Here is an 18,045-nt window from a genome sequence, read left to right as displayed (position 1 = left end):
TATTTGGGGGTGGCCTGGTCTGAGCCCCAATAAATGCATACTCTGCTGTGGGCTTTATTTTTTTCCTTTTCACATGTACTCCTGAAATGTAGGGTACTCCTACATTCTCACTCCCATTATCCAGATGGGAAACAAAAGCTCAAACATGTTCAAGGATTTTCCTCCTTGGCTTTATACAGAATTTGAATCCAGATGTGGCTGATTCCACACCACGCTTTAGGAATTTCTACAGCAGTAATTCTTGAAGTGTGACCCCCTGACCAGCAGTATCAGCATCAACAGCACCTGGGGACTTGTTAGAAATGCAAATTCTTGGACTCCACCCCAGACCTAGTCAATCAGAAACTCTAGGGTAGGACCCAGAGATCTGTTTAACAAACACTTTGGGTGATTCTGATGCACACTAAAGTTTAAAAACCCTAGTGCCATCGTAAGTACTATCTTCCTTGAGAATAACCAACTTATCAGTGTCCTTATTTTGTCCCCTGGTAGGTGGAGCATGGAGGCTGGGTGTTGAAAGCTCTGTAATTCTCATTATCCCTTTAGCTTCTGATCCCTGGGGACTCATTATGGATGGCTCCTTCCCCCTCATTCCTAAGAACAATTGGTAGACACTTGGAGAACCGCCTAGTCAGTCCTTTCTTGCCTCTTTGGAACGGTCCAAAGATCCTGAAGTAGACTGAGGGGACAGAGTTGGTAAGGATCTAAGTCTGTCTCCTGCCGTGGATTCTTCCAGGAGACAGCACTCACCCAGTTACTTCTAAGCCGGACTTGGATGTGATCCTACCAAGAACAGGAGGAGGTAAGATCTGAGTCTCCATGAATGGTGTTAAGTATTCCCTGATCTGCAGGATTCTCTGGCTGAGGGAGAAGCATAAAACAGAAGCGAGGGTGGGGTTTTGTTCCCTAAGAACATCTATGAAGTTCGAGAAATGAGGGGCAACTGATTTCTCGCAGCACAGTGGGCCGGAGCATGAGTAAAGCAAACCAGAAAGAGTTCCTTCGGGATTTTTTATTAATTCATTTACTTTTTTAACCATGACAAAATATATCAAATAAAATGTACCCTTTAAGCTATTTTAAGTATGCAGTTCAGTAGCATTAAGTTCAATCCCATTGTTGTGCAACCATCACCACCATCCATCCCCAGAACAGTTTTCATGTTGCAAAACTGAAACTCTGTCCTCATGAAACGCTACCCCTCCCCATTCTGCCATCCCCCCAGCCCCTGGCAACCACCCTTCTGCCTTCTACTCTCTGTATGAATTTGACTACTCTAAGTACTTCATATAAGTGGACTCTTACCGCATTTTTCTTTTTGTGACTGGTTTTTTTCACTTAGCATTATGTCCTCAAGGTTCATCCATGCTGTAGCATGTGTCAGAATGCCCTTCCTTTTTAAGGCTGAATAATATTTAATATTCCACTGTATGTATATTCCACATTTTGCTTATTCATTCATCTGTCACTGGAGACATGGGCTGCTTCCACCTTTCAGTTATTGTAAATAATGCTGCTAAGAACATGGGTGTATAAATAGCTCTTGGAGATCCTACTATCAGATCTTTTGGATGCAGACCCAGAAGTGGAATTGCTGGATCATATGGTAATTCTATTTTTAATTTTTTGAGAAGGTCTTCAACATTTTCTTTAAGAAAAACAGAAAACAACAAGGTCCTACTGTATAGCACAGAGAACTATATTCAATATCCTATGATAAACCATAATGGAAAAGAATATGAAAAAGAGTATATATATATATTATATATATAATATATAACATATATATTATATATATTATATATAACGGTGACTTTGCTGTTCAGCAGACATTGGCACAACATTGTAAATCAACTATACTTCAATAAAAAATTAAATTAAATTAAAAAACATAAATAATCAATAACAGAAAGGAAACCTAAATACACTGAAAAAATATGAAAAGGATTATGCCAATATATGTGTTATGGTCTAAAAGTTTGTGTACCCCCAGAATATATGTGCGGAAATCCTAACCCCCACATATGATGGTATTATGAAGTGGGGCCTTTGGGAGGTGCTTAAGTCATGAAGGTAGAGCCTCATGAATGGGATTAGTGTCTTATAAAAGAGATCCCTCACCCCTTCTGCCAGGTAAGGATGTAAGAAGTCTCTAGCCTCCAGGCCGAACCTCTCTCCATCACTCAACATGCTGGCACCCTGATCTCAGACTTTCATTCCAGCCTCCAGAATTATGAGAAATAAACTCCTATTGTTTATAAGCTAAAAAAAAAAAAAGAACGAAAAAGAAAAACAGAAAAATTACAAAATCTCTTTCTTGCCTTTTTAAACTTTCCAAATATTGAAATTTCATTCATGTTTCTGGAATTGTGACAGTTAAACAGATCAGTCTGTGCATCAGAAAATTAAGCGGAAGAGGAGCATCCTTAAGTAAGCTCAATATTTTCTCTTCCATAAAGACTAATATAACAATAACTATTCTGTTATTAATAAAAAACAATAATGGCAATGAGAGCCAATATTTCTGGAGTATTCCCTATGTCCCTAGTACTCAGAACGTTTCCTATCTAATGCATATGTCTTATTAATTTGAAGGACACAAATGTCCTTTGAACTTTGTTCAACTTCTTTTCCTTTGTGACTAGACACCTGACCTTCCTCCTTTGCTTCATAAACCATTGCCTGGGTTCTGATCCTGTCAAGGGGTCTGGATGTTAGCATTGGCTAGTTCATGAGTTCCCTCCCACATGCCAGCCAGTGTGAAGGCAGAGCTTAAAAATGCTCACTTGTTTCCTTTGCTCTCTCAAGACTCTATGCATTCCATCCTCCCTTCACTTCTGTTACAAATATGTGTCCTTCCAAAGCTCGTATTCTGAGATGAATAATTTGCTTTTGATTAGAGCAGGAAATGACACATCTTCATCAGTTATGTGTCCTGCTGGTATTTGCACACCAGCTCCTAGAATTATTCACTCTTGAAGCTTTCTCAATGAAACCACATGGAGTGTCAGTTTTACAAGGTAAGTTCATTGCTGAGAGTACCTTGCCCCATGTGTAATTATTACAGGGCCCAGATGTTGGAAGAACTTGAATGCCAAAGTGAAGACTTGGGGGTTTATTGGGTAGAATGCCATTGAAGTGTTCCAGAAGGATGTGCTGGACCTTCCCTGGCACGCTTGGGAAGAAGATTGCTCTGCAAAAATGCACAGGGTTAAATGCATTCAAGAGTACTTGGAGGGGCTTCCCTGGTGGCGCAGTGGTTAAGAATCCGCCTGCCAATGCAGGTAACACGAGTTCGAGCCCTGGTCCAGAAAGTTACCACACGCCACGGAGCAACTAAGCCCATGCACCACAACTACTGAGACTGAGCTCTAGAGCTCACGAGCCACAACTACTGAGCCCACGTGCCACAACTACTGAAGCCCGTGCGCCTAGAGCCCGTGCTCCGCAATGAGAAGTCACTGCAATGAGAAGCTCGCGCCCCGCAACGAAGAGTAGCCGCCACTCGCCGCAGCTAGAGAAAGCCTGCAAGCAGAAACGAAGACCCAACGCAGTCAAAAATAAATAAATAAATTTTTAAAAGAAAGAGTACTTGGAGGGTAGGGGATAATTACAAAGCCATTGCCATATAGACATGTCCAAAAAGGTAGCTACCAAGGAACAACTAGTTGAAATATGCTATAAAATGACTCTGAGTTTCTAGACTTGCAGGATCTCAGTTCCCTGACCAGGGACTGAACCTGGGGCCACGGCAGTGAAAGCTCCGAGTCCTAACTACTGGACTGCCAGGGAACTCCCTAAATCAGTTTTTCAGAAAAAGCATTAGCTATTCTTGTTTTAAGGGCCAGACAGGAGGAATTTCCCCTACAGGTATGACACTTCCACAATAGACAAGATGTAGAATCATTTAACCTTTTCTTATAAATGTCCCTCACTGTAGGCTGATGGCAAATGACAGATTGCAGCAAAACAATTCTTTCTATATAGACAGGTTCCAATAGAGTGGTTTGATCCAATTTGTAAAAAGTAGAATATTTAAAGGAATGGATTAATGATATTATTTCTCACATTGAGACAGTAAAGAATTTGAGCTTATAATTTCCAGCAATACCTGAGATTTGCCATTCTGAGCAGACTCAGTATAAAGTTAACTACAGAGTTAAAATTCTCTGAGAAAGTGCAGTCATCCAACCAGGTTTGACCCTATGTGAAGAAACGATGAGAATTTAATCACAGATTTTATTTATTTATTTAATAAATTTATTTTATTTATTTATTTTTGGCTGTGTTGGGTCTTCACTGCTGTGCATGGGATTTCTCTAGTTGCAGTGAGCGGGGGCTACTCTTTCTTGCAGTGCACAGACTTCTCATTGCAGTGGCTTCTCTTGTTGCAGGACACAGGCTCTAGGTGCACGGGCTTCAGTAGTTGTGGCTTGCAGGCCCATTAGTTGTGGCTCTCAGGCTCTAGAGCACAGGCTCAGTAGTTGTGGCACACAGGCTTAGTCACTCCGGGGCATGTGGGATCTTCACGGACCAGGGCTTGAACCCATGTCCCCTGCGTTGGCAGGTGATTCTTAACCACTGCACCACCAGGGAAGCCCTAATCATAGATTTTAAAATGCCATGCAGGCATGATAGTTCTTAAAAAAATAAAATATTTTAATTTTTAATAAAATGTTTTAATTTTTAGTATTAGAACAAAATGTATGGTACTTAGAAGTCATTAAAATATTACTTGGTGAAGGAAGAAATGAGTAGAGCAGCCAGAAGGGAATAATTGTTTAAATGACTTCTCTCAAACAAGTGATGTCTGTGTGTCTGTTTCATGGTAATTCATGTCTCTATTTTCCAGTAGACTCATCAACAACATGGAATCAGAAAACCAGACTGGTGTCTCAGAATTCCTCCTCCTGGGCCTCTCAGAGGATCCAGAACTGCAGCCCCTTCTCTTTGGGCTCTTCCTGTCCATGAACCTGATCACTGTGCTGGGGAATCTGCTCATCATCCTGGCCATCAGCTCAGACTCCCACCTCCACACCCCCATGCACTTCTTCCTCTCCCACCTGTCCTTTGTTGACATCTGTTTCACCTCCACTATAGTCCCCAAGATGTTGGTGAACATCCAGACAGGGAACAAAGTCATCACCGATGCAGGCTGCCTCATTCAGGTGTATTTTTTCATGGTTTTCATATGTATGGACAATTTGCTCCTGACCATCATGGCTTATGACCGCTACATGGCCATCTGCCACCCTCTGTATTATGCAGTCATCATGAACCCCCGTCTCTGTGGTCTGACGATTCTTTGCTCCTTGTTCATTAGCGTTATGAACACCTTGCTCCACAGTCTGATGGTGTTGCATCTGTCCTGCACAGACTTGAAAATCCCCCACTTCTTCTATGAACTTGCTCAGATCCTCAGACTCGCCTGTTCTGATACTCTTATCAATGACATCCTGATGCATCTAGTGACTAGCCTGTTAGGTGTCGGTCCCCTCTCAGGGATAATTTTCTCTTACACTCACATTGTCTTGTCCATCCTGAGGATCCCATCAATTGGTGGGAAGTATAAAGCTTTTTCCACCTTTGGGTCTCACCTGTCTGTCGTTTTCTTATTCTGTAGGACCTGTGTTGGAGTTTACCTTAGTTCTGCAGCTACTCTCTCCCCCAGGAGGAGGGCAGTGGCCTCAGTGATGAATACTGTGGTCAGCCCTATGGTGAACCCCTCCATCTACAGCCTGAGGAACAGAGCCATAAAGGGAGACTTGAGGACACTGATCTCTGGAACATTTTCTTTTTCATGATTCTGTCATCTGCCTTGGGTGTGGGCTTCTAGAAAGAGTCAAAGGGAATGAAATACTGGGTATGCCAGAATTCCCGACTCTTCCAAAATTCAGTTCTCCTCGCAAAGTGATTAATCATGGGTTTTCAAATCAGATATCTTTGTATTAAATCCTTCTATCCTGGGAATTCCCCGGAGGTCCAGTGGTTAGGACTCTGAGCTTCCACTGCAGGGAACACGGGTTCAATCCCTGGTCGGGGAACTAAGATCCCGCAGGCTGCAATGCAGCAGCAGCAGCAAAAAAAAAAAAAATCCTTCTATCCTGTGTTTCACTACCTGTCATTTATCAGCTAACTTAACTCTCTGAGTTCAGTTGACATCTATAAATTGGCAAAATATTACATATTTAATAGTGATATAGGGAATATATCTCATATATGGGAATATATGAGATAGTTTAATATATGTGTACAGAAATTTGTCTATATTAAGCACTAGTAAAATCAAATGTGTAATTATCCGGTGTTAACCAAAGTCAATTAATCTCAATAAAGCTGGAGGAAAAAATTATTATCAGATGTGCAGGCCATGTGTTTGTAAACTTGTAGTGAACACTCATTTGCTTTCACATTATACTTAGATAAACCAGTTCTCGTTTCATCTCTCCCTTTTGAGTCATCCTCATTTTCCTCATTTCTGCTGCAATCTATGCAGAGAAATTGACTTGAATAAAGTCAATTGAGAGTTTTTATTTAATCCATGAGTTATATAGAAGTGCGTTTTTTAGTATCCAATTATATGGAGGACCTCTTTTCCTTCTTTTGTTATTGGTTTTTAGTATCATTGCATTGTGGCTAAAGAACATACTCTGTATAATTTTAATTCTTTGAAATTTATTGAGATTTGCTCTCATGCACTTGTGGTTAAACTTAGTAGGTGAACTGTTTACGCTGAAAGATCAATGTGGACGATTGAGTGCATTTTCTATATATGCCCAATAGGTCAAGTTGGTTAATCACGTTGAAATCTTATTTTTACTGATTTTTTTTTTTTCGGTATGCGGGCCTCTCACTGTTGTGGCCTCTCCCGTTGCGGAGCACAGGCTCCGGACGCGCAGGCTCACCGGCCATGGCTCACGGGCCCAGCCGCTCCGCGGCATGTGGGATCTTCCCGGACCGGGGCACGAACCCGTGTCCCCTGCATCAGCAGGCGGACTCTCAACAACTGCGCCACCAGGGAAGCCCTACTGATTTTTTTTTTGGTCTCCTTATTGTATCAATTATGGAGTGATATATGCTAAAATCACCCAGTGTGATATAGAATTTGACTATCTCTGCTTGCAGTTCAATCAATAGACTATTGAGGGGCTTCCCTGGTGGTGCAGTGGTTAAGAATCCACCTGCCAATGCTGGGGACACGGGTTCGAGCCCTGGTCTGGGAAGATCCCACATGCCGTGGAACAGCGAAGCCCGCGAGCCACAACTACGGAAGCCTGCACACCTAGAGCCTGTGCTCCGCCGCAACAAGAGAAACCACTGCAACAAGAAGCCCACGTAGCACAACGAAGGGTATCCCCCGCTCACCACAACTAGAGAAAGCCCACGTGCAGCAATGAAGACCCAACGCAGCCAAAAATAAAATAAATAAAGTTATATATATATAAAAAATCAATAGACTATTGAATACAAATTCAGAATTATTATGTTTTCATGGTGGACCCAAGCTTCTATCTTTATGAAGTTACCTTTGTTATCTCTGGGTGTAACAAACGTTTTTGCATTAAAATCTACTTTGTCTGATAGTAATGCACTGTAGTTACACAAGCTTTTTCTGGCATCTACCAGGTGATGGGAAACCTGGCTGCAGTCCGTACTGGTTTGCTTCCACTTCCCCTCTATTCCCCAGAGACATTCCTTTGGGAAGCCAGCCCAAAGAGGGGAGACCCTTACTCTCACTCTTTATCCCTGGTCTTGTAGAGACCTAAAGCTCACTTGGTCCCTTAGCTCTTCTTGTAGACCACCTCAAGGGTAAAACCAGCCCCAGTGTCTGCCTCACCTCTCTGGAACCCTGTCCTCTCCTAGTCTCCATGCAGTGATTTCTTTTCTGTATAAGTTTAAGGTGTACAATGTACTGATTTGTAAAATGCTTATACTTTGAAAAATGCTTACCACCATAGTGTTAGCTACCCCCTCTATCACATAATTACCCTTTGTTTTTTGTAGTAAGAACGCTTGATTTATTTTCTTAGCAACTTTCAAGTATACAATACAGTATTGTTAACCAGAGTCACCATGCTGTGCATTAGATCCCCAGAACTTATTCATCTGATAACTGGAAGTTTGTACCTTTTAACCAACATCTCTCAATTCCCACCCCCTCCTCCCAGAGCGCCTGGCAAGCACATTCTATTCTCTATTTTAATGGGTTCGGCTTTTTAAGATTCCACTGCAGTGATTTCTTACTAGTATTTAGATCTTTGTTGCTTTTTAGATTTTTTTTTTTAATGTACACTACATGCATACTTTTCATTGTCTTCAGTTGGAGAGTTGGTCTAAATTTCCCAGCCTTCAATTACCAGCAGCAGAAGTCCTGTATACAGATTATTAAATCAATACTATCTTAGGTTTGAAGCTAAATTTCTGTACTAGCTAAATCAGACTTATGGAGGATACAGTCTTCTAAAGCAGAAGTACCTTTTTTTTTTTGGCCTGCGCCTGCCAGTACTTGGAATCTTAGTTCCCTGACCAGGATTGAACCCATGACCCCTACGGTGGAAGCACAGAGTCCTAACCACTGGACCCCCAGGGAATTCCCCATAAGTACCTATTTTCTGAGGTGAGTTCTGTGTACTTTCTGAGAGTGGGGTAGGGGGGACGCTTGTATGAATGGAGGGCTGGTATTTGTCCCTATGATGACTAACAGAAATAAAAAATATTTGGTCATTGTTCCCAGTTTCTGACACAGACTCCTAAAACCCTTGGAACCTCCTGAGTGAAAAGAGTGTCTTTGGTATGTTAATGAGATAACTCTGGGCTAAGCGGCTTCTAGAGAGCTTCAGGGCTTGTTGCCAGAAAGACTGAACTTTGATTAGAGGGTTGGAACTTTTCAGCCTCAAACCCCCACCTGTGGAGGTATTGAAGGTTGAACCAATCACCAATGACCAATGATTTAATCCACCTTGTCTATGTAATGAAGCCAACATGAAAACCTAAAATGACAGAGTTCAGAGAGTTTCCAGGTTGGTGAGCCAGAACGCATCTATAGGGAATTCCCTGGCACTCCAGTGGTTAAGAGTCCTCGCTTTCACTGCCAAGGGCTCTGGTTTGATCCTTGGTTGGGGAACTAAGATCCTGCAAGCCCGCGTGACACAGCCAAAAAGAAAAGAAAAGAAAAGAAAAAGTTTGCTCCCTACCCTATCCTTGCTCTTAGCTAAAATCTGAGACTCTTCCATGAATTTTTATAAGTAAAGTTTTACAAACTTCATATAAAAATTATACAAGTTGAGCTGCAGTGTTTCAAAAAAAAGGTAACAGACAGATGAATAATGATCAACAACTCCAAGGGAAATTCAAGATGCATTTGAAAATCCTTTGAGCCTGCTTGTTTTCTGCATCTCAGGAGGAATTTAGTTTTTCAGACGTTTTTGCCCGGCCTCTAAAGCCCTGGTTCCCAAAGGGAAGTATTGAGCAATTTTACCAGTACTCCCCTAAATCCCCCAACCCTCCCACCCCGCCTCCAACCTCAGCACTATTCTCCTTTGGAGCCAAATAAGTCTGTTTTGGGAGGCCATCCTGTGCATTTTGAGGTGTTTAGCTGCATCCCCTGCTTCCACCACTAGATGCCAGTAGCACCCCACCCAAACCAAGTTGTGCTACCCAGCACTAATCTCCAAGCGTTGCCCAATCATTCCCCATTGTGAACCATCGCTAGGGGGGAAAAATAGTTTAATTGAAGACAGGTAAGTTCTCTTAGCATAAAGTAGGCATTTATATGCATGGTTCAATTATTAATATATAAAGGTGAGCGACAATATTGAGCTTTACCTGTGCTGCTGGAAAACCCAGACAGTTAATCCCCCCACCTCCCGCAATTTTGTGTTCTAGAAACCAGTACTGCAAAGAACCTCTCTTCCCCATAGGAGGATAGGACTCTCTAGTGACCTCCTTGTTTCCTATGACAGGGCCAGACACACACTCTCCAATTCCCATTCTTTTGTCTCATAAATGAGTAGGTGGACTGTTTGTCCCCCTCCCTGACAAACTTAGCTAGACATAGAGATTAAGCATTTCTTGCTCAACTAACAGAGTCCCCTGGTTACAATAACAATCCCAAGTGTAAAATCCCTCCACCTATAATTTGCTTATTCCTCCCTATGAAAGTCTAAGGCAAAACCATTCTGCAGAGACACTCTGATGTTTGGATTGGGGGTGTTTTCCTTATTGCGTTAGCCTGAATAAAACCAATCTCCCTGCTAGCTCACTTTTTATTGTTTGCCTTTGACAAAAAATAGCAAAAAAAAAAAAAAAAATGAGGTGGAAGAATGAGTGAACTTGATTGGAAAAGGGCACAAACTTCCAGTTATAAGATTAACAAGGTTGGGGATCCGAGGTGGAGCACAGGTGATTATAGCTAATAATGCTGTATCCTATACTCGGATGTTGCTAAGAGAGTAGATCGCTTATGTTCTTGCAGCAAAAAAAGGAATGGCCACTATGTGATGGGATGGAGGTGGTAGCTAACACTCTGGTGGTAACCGGTTTGCAATTTACAAATGTATCAAAGCAACACATTGTACACCTGAAACTTACACAATGTTATTTGTCAATTATAGCTCAATAAAGTTGGAAAAAGGAAAGCAAAAGAAAAGAAAAGATTTGGGAACCTCAGCAGAGCACTAATGAAAAGCTCACCCTCCCGGTATTGACCAGGGGACTTTCAGATAACTCTGCACTCTTTAAGAGGTACAAAGGTGGAAGCAAAACATGGTAAAGGAAAAAAAAAAAAAAAAGCTGGGAACGAAGAGGTTCCTGTTGGCTCAGCCCACTACCAGCATCATTCTAACTGCTGATCCCATGTAGAAAAACTATGACATTGATAATTCATTTAAAAGAATCATTTTTATCCATTTGCAGCAACATGGATGGACCTAGAGCATATTATACTAAGTGAAGTAAGCCAGACAGAGAAAGACAAATATAAGATATTGCTTATATGTGGAATCTTAAAAAAAAAAAAAAGATACAAATGAACCTGTATACAAAACAGAAATAGACCCACAGACATAGAAAACAAACTTATGGTTACCAAAGGGGAAAGGGGGGGGATAAATTAAGAGTTTGGGATTAACATATACACATTACTATGTATAAAATAGATAACCATCAAGGACCTACTGTACAGCACTGGGAACTATACCTAATATTTTGTAATAACCTATAAAGGAAAATAATTTGAAAAAACATATATATGTATGTATAACTGAGTCGCTTTGCTGTACACATGAAACTAACACAATATTGTAAATCAACTACACTTTAATAAAAAATAAATTAAAAAAAATTTTTTTAAAGAATCATTCTTGTCAGTAAAGTGCCAAACACATGAAAACCATAAGAAAACTTTATTTTCCTGAAACCAGTTATTTTAGAAAGACTAACAGAAATCCAACCTGGCACACCAGAGTTTTAGATAAACAGAGCTGGCTGGGGAATGTAGTCCTAAACTTTAACTGTGGCGCTAGTATCAATTTATTTAAAGTAGTATTTGAAGGGGTGGGATAGGGAGGGTGGGAGGGAGACTCAAGAGGGAGGAGATATGGGGATATATGTATGTGTATAGCTGATTCACTTTGTTATAAAGCAGAAACTAACACACCGTTGTAAAGCAATTATACTCCAATAAAGATGTGAAAAAAAATAAAGTAATATTTGAAATCAATATGTTCTCCTCAGGTCTCTCTATATAGAACAGGCAGGATCTGAAGTTTTACATGAATGGCACTTGTGGAAGTTGCAAAAGTGTGGGCCCTGGAGATAGAGCTATATTTCTAGAGAAAAAGGAGAGAATTTCTACAGTCACAGACTGGGGGGCGGGGGGGATGAGGAAGCTGTAGCACCACAGAGCATAGTTCAGACCCTTTTTATATACAGTTAGTAGGAATTTATAAAATAAATAAATGCTCCATTGACAATTTTTAGAGGCTTCGATTTCTTTTTCTTTTTTATTTTATTTTTTTCTCAGTGCAGAAGGAATTCAGCAAGAGGCAAAGTGATAGGTAAGAAGTAGATTTACTGAGAGAGATATACACTCCAGAGACAGTGTGGGCCATCTCAGAAGGCAACCAAGGCTTCAATGTTTTTTTTGGGTTTTTTTGCCTTGCCACGTGGCTTGTGGGATCTCAGTTCCCTGACCAGGGATTGAACCCGGGCCACAGCAGAGAAAGCCATGAATCCTAACCACTAGGCCACCAGGGAACTCCCTTCAATTTCTAATGTTACAGTTTATAAAACATTTTTGTTGAATTCTGCTACTCTACTCAGAAGTTTCAAGCAGTTCTTCTTTCATTGGAGATAACTTTCCATGTGTGGTCTCAACTGTATATTCACAGATTTTCATTTCTCTCTTTGCCTGTGCCTCTCTCAAGGGATATCCTTAAGAAGCAGGGAACTCTACAAACTTTATAATCATTATTGTCACAGCAGTGAAGTAGGTGTCACACCACTTAATTTCCCAATTTTTTTTTTTTTGGCTGTGCCATGAAGCTTGGGGGATCTTATTTCCCTGAGCAAGGATTGAACCTTGGCCTTTTTCATAGCCATTCTGTTAGTTAAGTAGTGGTATCTCATTGCGGTTTAAATTAATGAGCCTTTCCTTAATAAAGTTGAGCACTTTTTCATATATTTATTGGCCATTTGAATATCTTGTTTTGTGATATGACCAGATTTATTTTTGGTCTATTTTTAAATTGAGTTGTCTATTTCTTATTGAGTGAGAAAATTTCTTTACATATTCTGCACGTGAATTATTATTTTTTTTTAATTTTATTGGAGTATAGTTGATTTACAATGTGTGTTAGTTTCAGGTATACAGTAAAGTAGTTCAGTTATACATATACATGTATATGTATATTTATTCCTTTTCAGATTCTTTTCTCATATAGGTTATCACAGAATATTGAGTGGATTTCCCTGTGCTATACAGTAGGTCCTTGTCAGTTATCTATCTATCTTATATATGTCTATCTTATATATAGTAGATATATACACATATACATAAAGATGTATATGTTTTTCTTCTGCTTTGTGGGTTACTTTTTCACCATCAGTGGTGTTTTTTGATGAGCAGTTCTTAATTTGGTCACACTATGTGGCTTGCAGGATCTTAGTTCCCCAACCAGGGACTGAACCTGGGGCCACAGTGAAAGCACTGAGTGTTAACCACTGGACCGCCAGGGAATTCCCAAGCAGTTCTTAATTTTAATGTATTCCAGCTTATCAAATCTTTTTTTTCCCCCTTTTGTCTCCTATTTAAGAAATTTCTGCCTACTCCAAGCCATAAAATCATGGGTTTTTTTGTTTGTTTTTTTGTGGTACGTGGGCCTCTCACTGTTGTGGCCTCTCCCGTTGTGGAACACAGGCTCCGGACACGCAGGCTCAGCGGCCATGGCTCACGGGCCCAGCCGCTCCGCGGCATGTGGGATCTTCCCGGACCGGGGCACGAACCCACGTCCCCTGCATCGGCAGGCGGACTCTCAACCACTGCGCCACCAGGGAAGCCCCAATCATGTTTTTCTCTATAATTTTGTTTTACCTTTCACATTTAGTTCTGCCATCATTTTGGAATCATGGGGATCAATTTTCATTTTTTTCCATGTGAATATCCAATGGACCCAGCTTTATTGGAAAGACTGTCCTTGTCCCACTGTAGTCATTGCTGTCATACTAGGTGGTCCTGTGTGTGTGGTTCTGTCCTCTTGCACTGGTCAGTTTTCTACTCTTTTTTTTTTAATAAATTAATTTATTTATTTTTGGCTGCTTTGGGTCTTTGTTGCTGGGCACGGGCTTTCTCTAGTTGCGGCGAGCAGGGGCTACTCTTCGTTGTGGTGCTTGGGCCTCTCATTGCAGTGGTTTCTCTTGTTGTGGTGCATGGGCTCCAGGCATGTGGGCTTCAGCAGTTGTGGCTCATGGGCTTAGTTGCTCCGTGGCATGCAGGATCTTCCCGGACCAGGGCTCGAACCCGTGTCCCCCGCATTGGCAGGCAGATTCTTAACCACTGTGCCACCAGGCAAGTCCCAAATTTTCTACTCTTGCACCAATCCCAAAGGAGAGAGGCTTGATTCTACTTACATAAAGTTCAAGAAACAGGCAAAACTCTTCTATGATGTGTAAGGGAGGAAAAATCCCAAAACTTTTCTTCTACATTTATAGGTTCTTGGCTGGGGCTCTGTAGCAAAAGTAACGAGAGAAAAGCATACAAATCTGTTTTACATGACCCTAAAACCTTCATAAGGAAATGAAGACACACAAAAAAGTGGTTAAGTCTGAGCACTTTTTTATGCTAGGTTTGATGCAGACTGGAAAGCCATAGAAAAATGTGATTGAACAAAAGGATATGAGCTAAGGGTAGTAAACTGAAGGAAATTTAGCAGTCTTGTACAGTTGGATTCCTTTATGTGTCCCTCCATCTTCAGAGATAAGGACACTCCTTTCCTCTGGTGTAGGAAGGACAGCTATCACAGGAGGGTCCTATGACCTGCTTCAGGGGAAGGTCAAAGAATCCTCCCTGAGTCATTTCTCTGATTCCCTCAACTTAAAATATTTGATATGCTAAGGCGCCATATTTTAGGGTAGTTGTGTCCTGAACCATGTCAGATGTTATTGTTTTTAAAATTTTTTGGCTGTGCCACGCGGCATGCAGGATCTTAGTTCCGCAACCAGGGATCAAACCCATGCCTCCTGCATTGGAAGTGCAGAGTCCTAACCACTGGACGGTCAGGGAATTCCCTTTTATTTAAAATTTTATTTTATTTTATTTTTTGGCCACAGATATTATAATAAGTTAAAATGATCTCAGTGGCCTTGGCTTGCAGTGGCTTGAAGCAGGATTTTGGTTCCCTGGCAAGAGATTGAAGTCAGGTTGTGTCAGTGAGAGCCCTGAATCCTAACTGCTAGACCATGAGGGACAGTGACAAGGCCCTGGCCTGTTGGCTTTGTAGAAATGAATTTCCACTGAGAGATGGAAAGTAGTGAAACAAGTAAAGTGTTTATTAGAAGGAAAAAGAGTATGTGTGAATAGACTCACATGGGCGAACTCAGAGAGAGAGTCACATCCTGCTGGTAGTTTGAATCACTTTTATAGGGCATTTGTCCCAGGTTTCCTTTGGCAAGTCACCTGGCTTAACCTGGTTCTGAGTCCATATTTGGTTTATCTCAGGGTCCTCCGCTGTGTGCGTGTGCATGTCTTAGCCAAGATGGATTCTAGCAAAGAGGCCTATGGGTAGGTTGACATCACCTACTATGGGGTGACGCCCCCTCCCTTTTTGACCCCCAAGGAGCCTTTCTGTGCATGTATAGTTGGGAAGGTCTCCTTGACCTGGAGAATGAGAAATATATGGTTTCTTTATCTTTTATCTGGGCAGGACTCTGCTCCTCTCTGACCCTGCTATTATCTTTGTCTTGGAGTATCTGTCCACAGGGGACAAACTCCAGCTGCTCAGCCTGGAGGCCATCTATCTTCTGTCTCAATAATAGGGTTTCCCTTGGAGGATGAGGAATTGTACTGACCAGGAGGGCCATGAAGGGAGCTTCTGTGTTATTGGTAATTTTCTTTTTGAAAAACCTGGGTAGTATGTGCATAGGTGTGTGCATTTTGTGGACATTTTTTAATAATTTGCGCATAGGTATGTTCTCTTTAAAAATTTATTTGTAGACTTTCTGTATGTTTGTTGTAAAACAAAGAATGTTTCTCTCCATCCAAGTGCTACAAAGATTAAGTCATTAGCCACTGCAGTTGCTGATGGACAGTAGTGCCTCCTGAGAGGAATTCAGGATGAAAAACAAGATGAGGCACTCTGTGCTTTAGGAAAACAGGCCCTTTATTTTATTTGTTTAAATTTATTTATTTATTTATTTAATTTATTTATTTTTGGCTGCGTTGGGTCTTTGTTGCGCACAGGCTTTCTCTAGTTGCAGCAAGCGGGGGGCTACTCTCTGTTGCGGTGCGCAGGCTTCTCATTGCGGTGGCTTCTCTTGTTGCAGAGCATGGGCTCTAGCACACAGGCTTCAGTAGTTGTGGCTTGTGGGCTCTAGAGCGCAGACTCAGTAGTTGTGGTGCACAGGCTTAGCTGCTCTGCGACATGTGGGGTCTTCCTGAACCAGGGCTCGAACCTGTGTCTCCTGCATTGGCAGGCAGATTCTTAACCACTGCGCCACCAGGGAAGCCTGAAAACAGGCCCTTTAGATAGTATATTTCAAGAAGAAATTTAATGAACCCAGATTCTTGGATCTTCCCATACATAGAAAAGCACTAAAATCATTAACTGAGATATCTGTTCCTTGTGAGTAGTAATAATCTTTTACCGAGATATGTGCTTAACTGCATGTATTCCCTAGCCAAAAATCATATATATACTGGCTTCTCCCCCTACCTCTTTGAAGCAGTCCCTTCAGAGCTACTGAAAGGCTCTTGTTGCTGAACACAAGTTCTTGTGCCTGAAGCACAGTGAGGCCAAACAAACCAAAACATTGGAGTTTGGAGCAGAGGCAGGTTTATTGCAGGGCCAAGCAAGGAGAATGGGTGGTTTATGCTTGAAAAGTCTGAACTCTCTGGTGGTTTCCTGGGAGAAGTTTTTACAGGCAAAATTTGGGGGTGAGGGCTGCAGGGTTTTTGACTTTCTTCTGATTGGTTGATGGTGAGGTAACAGGGCGGTGTTAAAGGAATCTTGTGCTCAGTCAGAAGTTACCATCGTCCACTTGGGTGGGGGCCTTATTGGGGACCTTAGTTCGTTCAAAAGAACTCAAAGATATTGTTATGTATATCCCTTGAGGAGGATCAGGATCTTGCTTTAATCACTGCACTATAGTTTCTTGACTATTCCTCCATTGTTTCTGCATTCCCTGTTTCCCTGATTAGCAGCTGTTTGAATCTGCCATTTGGAACTCAGGGAAAGTCTAGGAGGCTGAAGCCTTCATCCTACAAATAAGAAATGGGGGACCCAGAAAGGGTGTTTTGCCCAGGAGGGCCAGTTTCAAGTCCTGCTGTGACCTTTCATGACTCAGAAACAAGAAAAACATTTCTGGCAAAGCAATCAGATTCTGGATTGATGGTCAAGGTAGAGCTGAGCGTTGCCTGTTGGATCAATGGGACAAAGAAGGGTCCATGATGTTGCCAAGGTTTACAATGGACATGTGAAAGATGGGGTTGCTATTATTTGAAGTTGATAAGGTGGAGTCAGGAGTTTGATTTGTGGACTTTAAATGTGTCTCTAAAATACCCAAGTGGAGAGAGAATATCTCATTCTGTCTGGCATTCAGGGCAGAGGTGTGGGATGGAATTTTGACTCTTGAGTGTATACACAGTACTTAAAGAGGTAAGATTCAGTGCTACCACAGGGATTATAAGACGAAAAGAGGCCTGAGAACTGAGTCCCGAGGCACTTGAACAATTAGAAGTTGGGGGGAAATTAGCGCCATCCGCAGTTTCCACCGAGGTACCCCCGCCATGCCCGTCTAAACTCCAGAACTACATTTCCCAGAGTCCTTTCCGTCTGTGCTTCCTGGTTAGAGGCCGGTAATGAAGTCCCGCGACACTTAGAAGGCGGAAGTGAAGCGGAAGCCATTACTCTCCGGAGGCGATTGCTGCTGTACACATGGGCAGAGGAGCGGTCCACCGCGGCTACTTCCGAGCTGTTGGTCCCCGCGACAGACCGGACCTTTCAATGAGTTTCTCGTCCCTTACGGCAGCAGCTTCCGTGACCTCTGCTCCCCGTGATTCTACCCTCCGTGATGTAAGACCCGCTTTCCTCACTTAACCCTTTACTCCCCGCTTTCCTGAGGACAAGAGAGGCCATAAGGCAGGGAGGGGTATCGGGGGATAGGGACCTGGGACCGGGAAGCCAGGCAGCCAGGAAGAGTGTGTTTTAGATCCTGTGATAAGAGGTATGAAACGCTAGTGATGAAGTTTAGGACCACTGTATTTAGCGACAAAGGGGAGGCACTGGTGATCTGGTCCAAAAAAAACTGACATCTTGGGATGGGGACAGAAAA

The 18,045-nt window shown here is 42.0% G+C and overlaps 2 protein-coding genes across 3 annotated transcripts in view; both read left to right on the top strand.

Annotated features, from left to right (window-relative positions):
- Positions 1-4,835: 4,835 nt before the first annotated feature.
- On the top strand, positions 4,836-5,804 carry LOC307183233 (olfactory receptor 7A10-like; the record flags this gene model as incomplete). The annotated part of the gene is made up of 1 exon (XM_079915457.1): positions 4,836-5,804. One exon carries the CDS (start codon positions 4,836-4,838, stop codon positions 5,802-5,804), a length of 969 nt encoding a protein of 322 aa, XP_079771583.1.
- An 11,709-nt stretch (positions 5,805-17,513) lies between these two features.
- ZNF317 (zinc finger protein 317) overlaps positions 17,514-18,045 on the top strand; it is a 29,981-nt gene continuing 29,449 nt past the window's right edge. The window contains exon 1 of one of the 2 annotated variants that reach the window (XM_079915454.1): positions 17,514-17,786. The gene's annotated coding sequence lies outside the window, so the exon portion shown is untranslated. The remainder of the gene's footprint in view (positions 17,787-18,045) is intronic. The other variant, XM_079915453.1, reaches the window with a different exon arrangement.

This window comes from Stenella coeruleoalba (assembly GCF_951394435.1).
Source record: "Stenella coeruleoalba genome assembly, chromosome: 3".
NCBI classification, from domain to species: Eukaryota; Metazoa; Chordata; class Mammalia; order Artiodactyla; family Delphinidae; genus Stenella; species Stenella coeruleoalba.
Note: the sequence above shows the minus strand (reverse complement) of the source record. Positions and strands in the feature narration are given on the sequence as shown.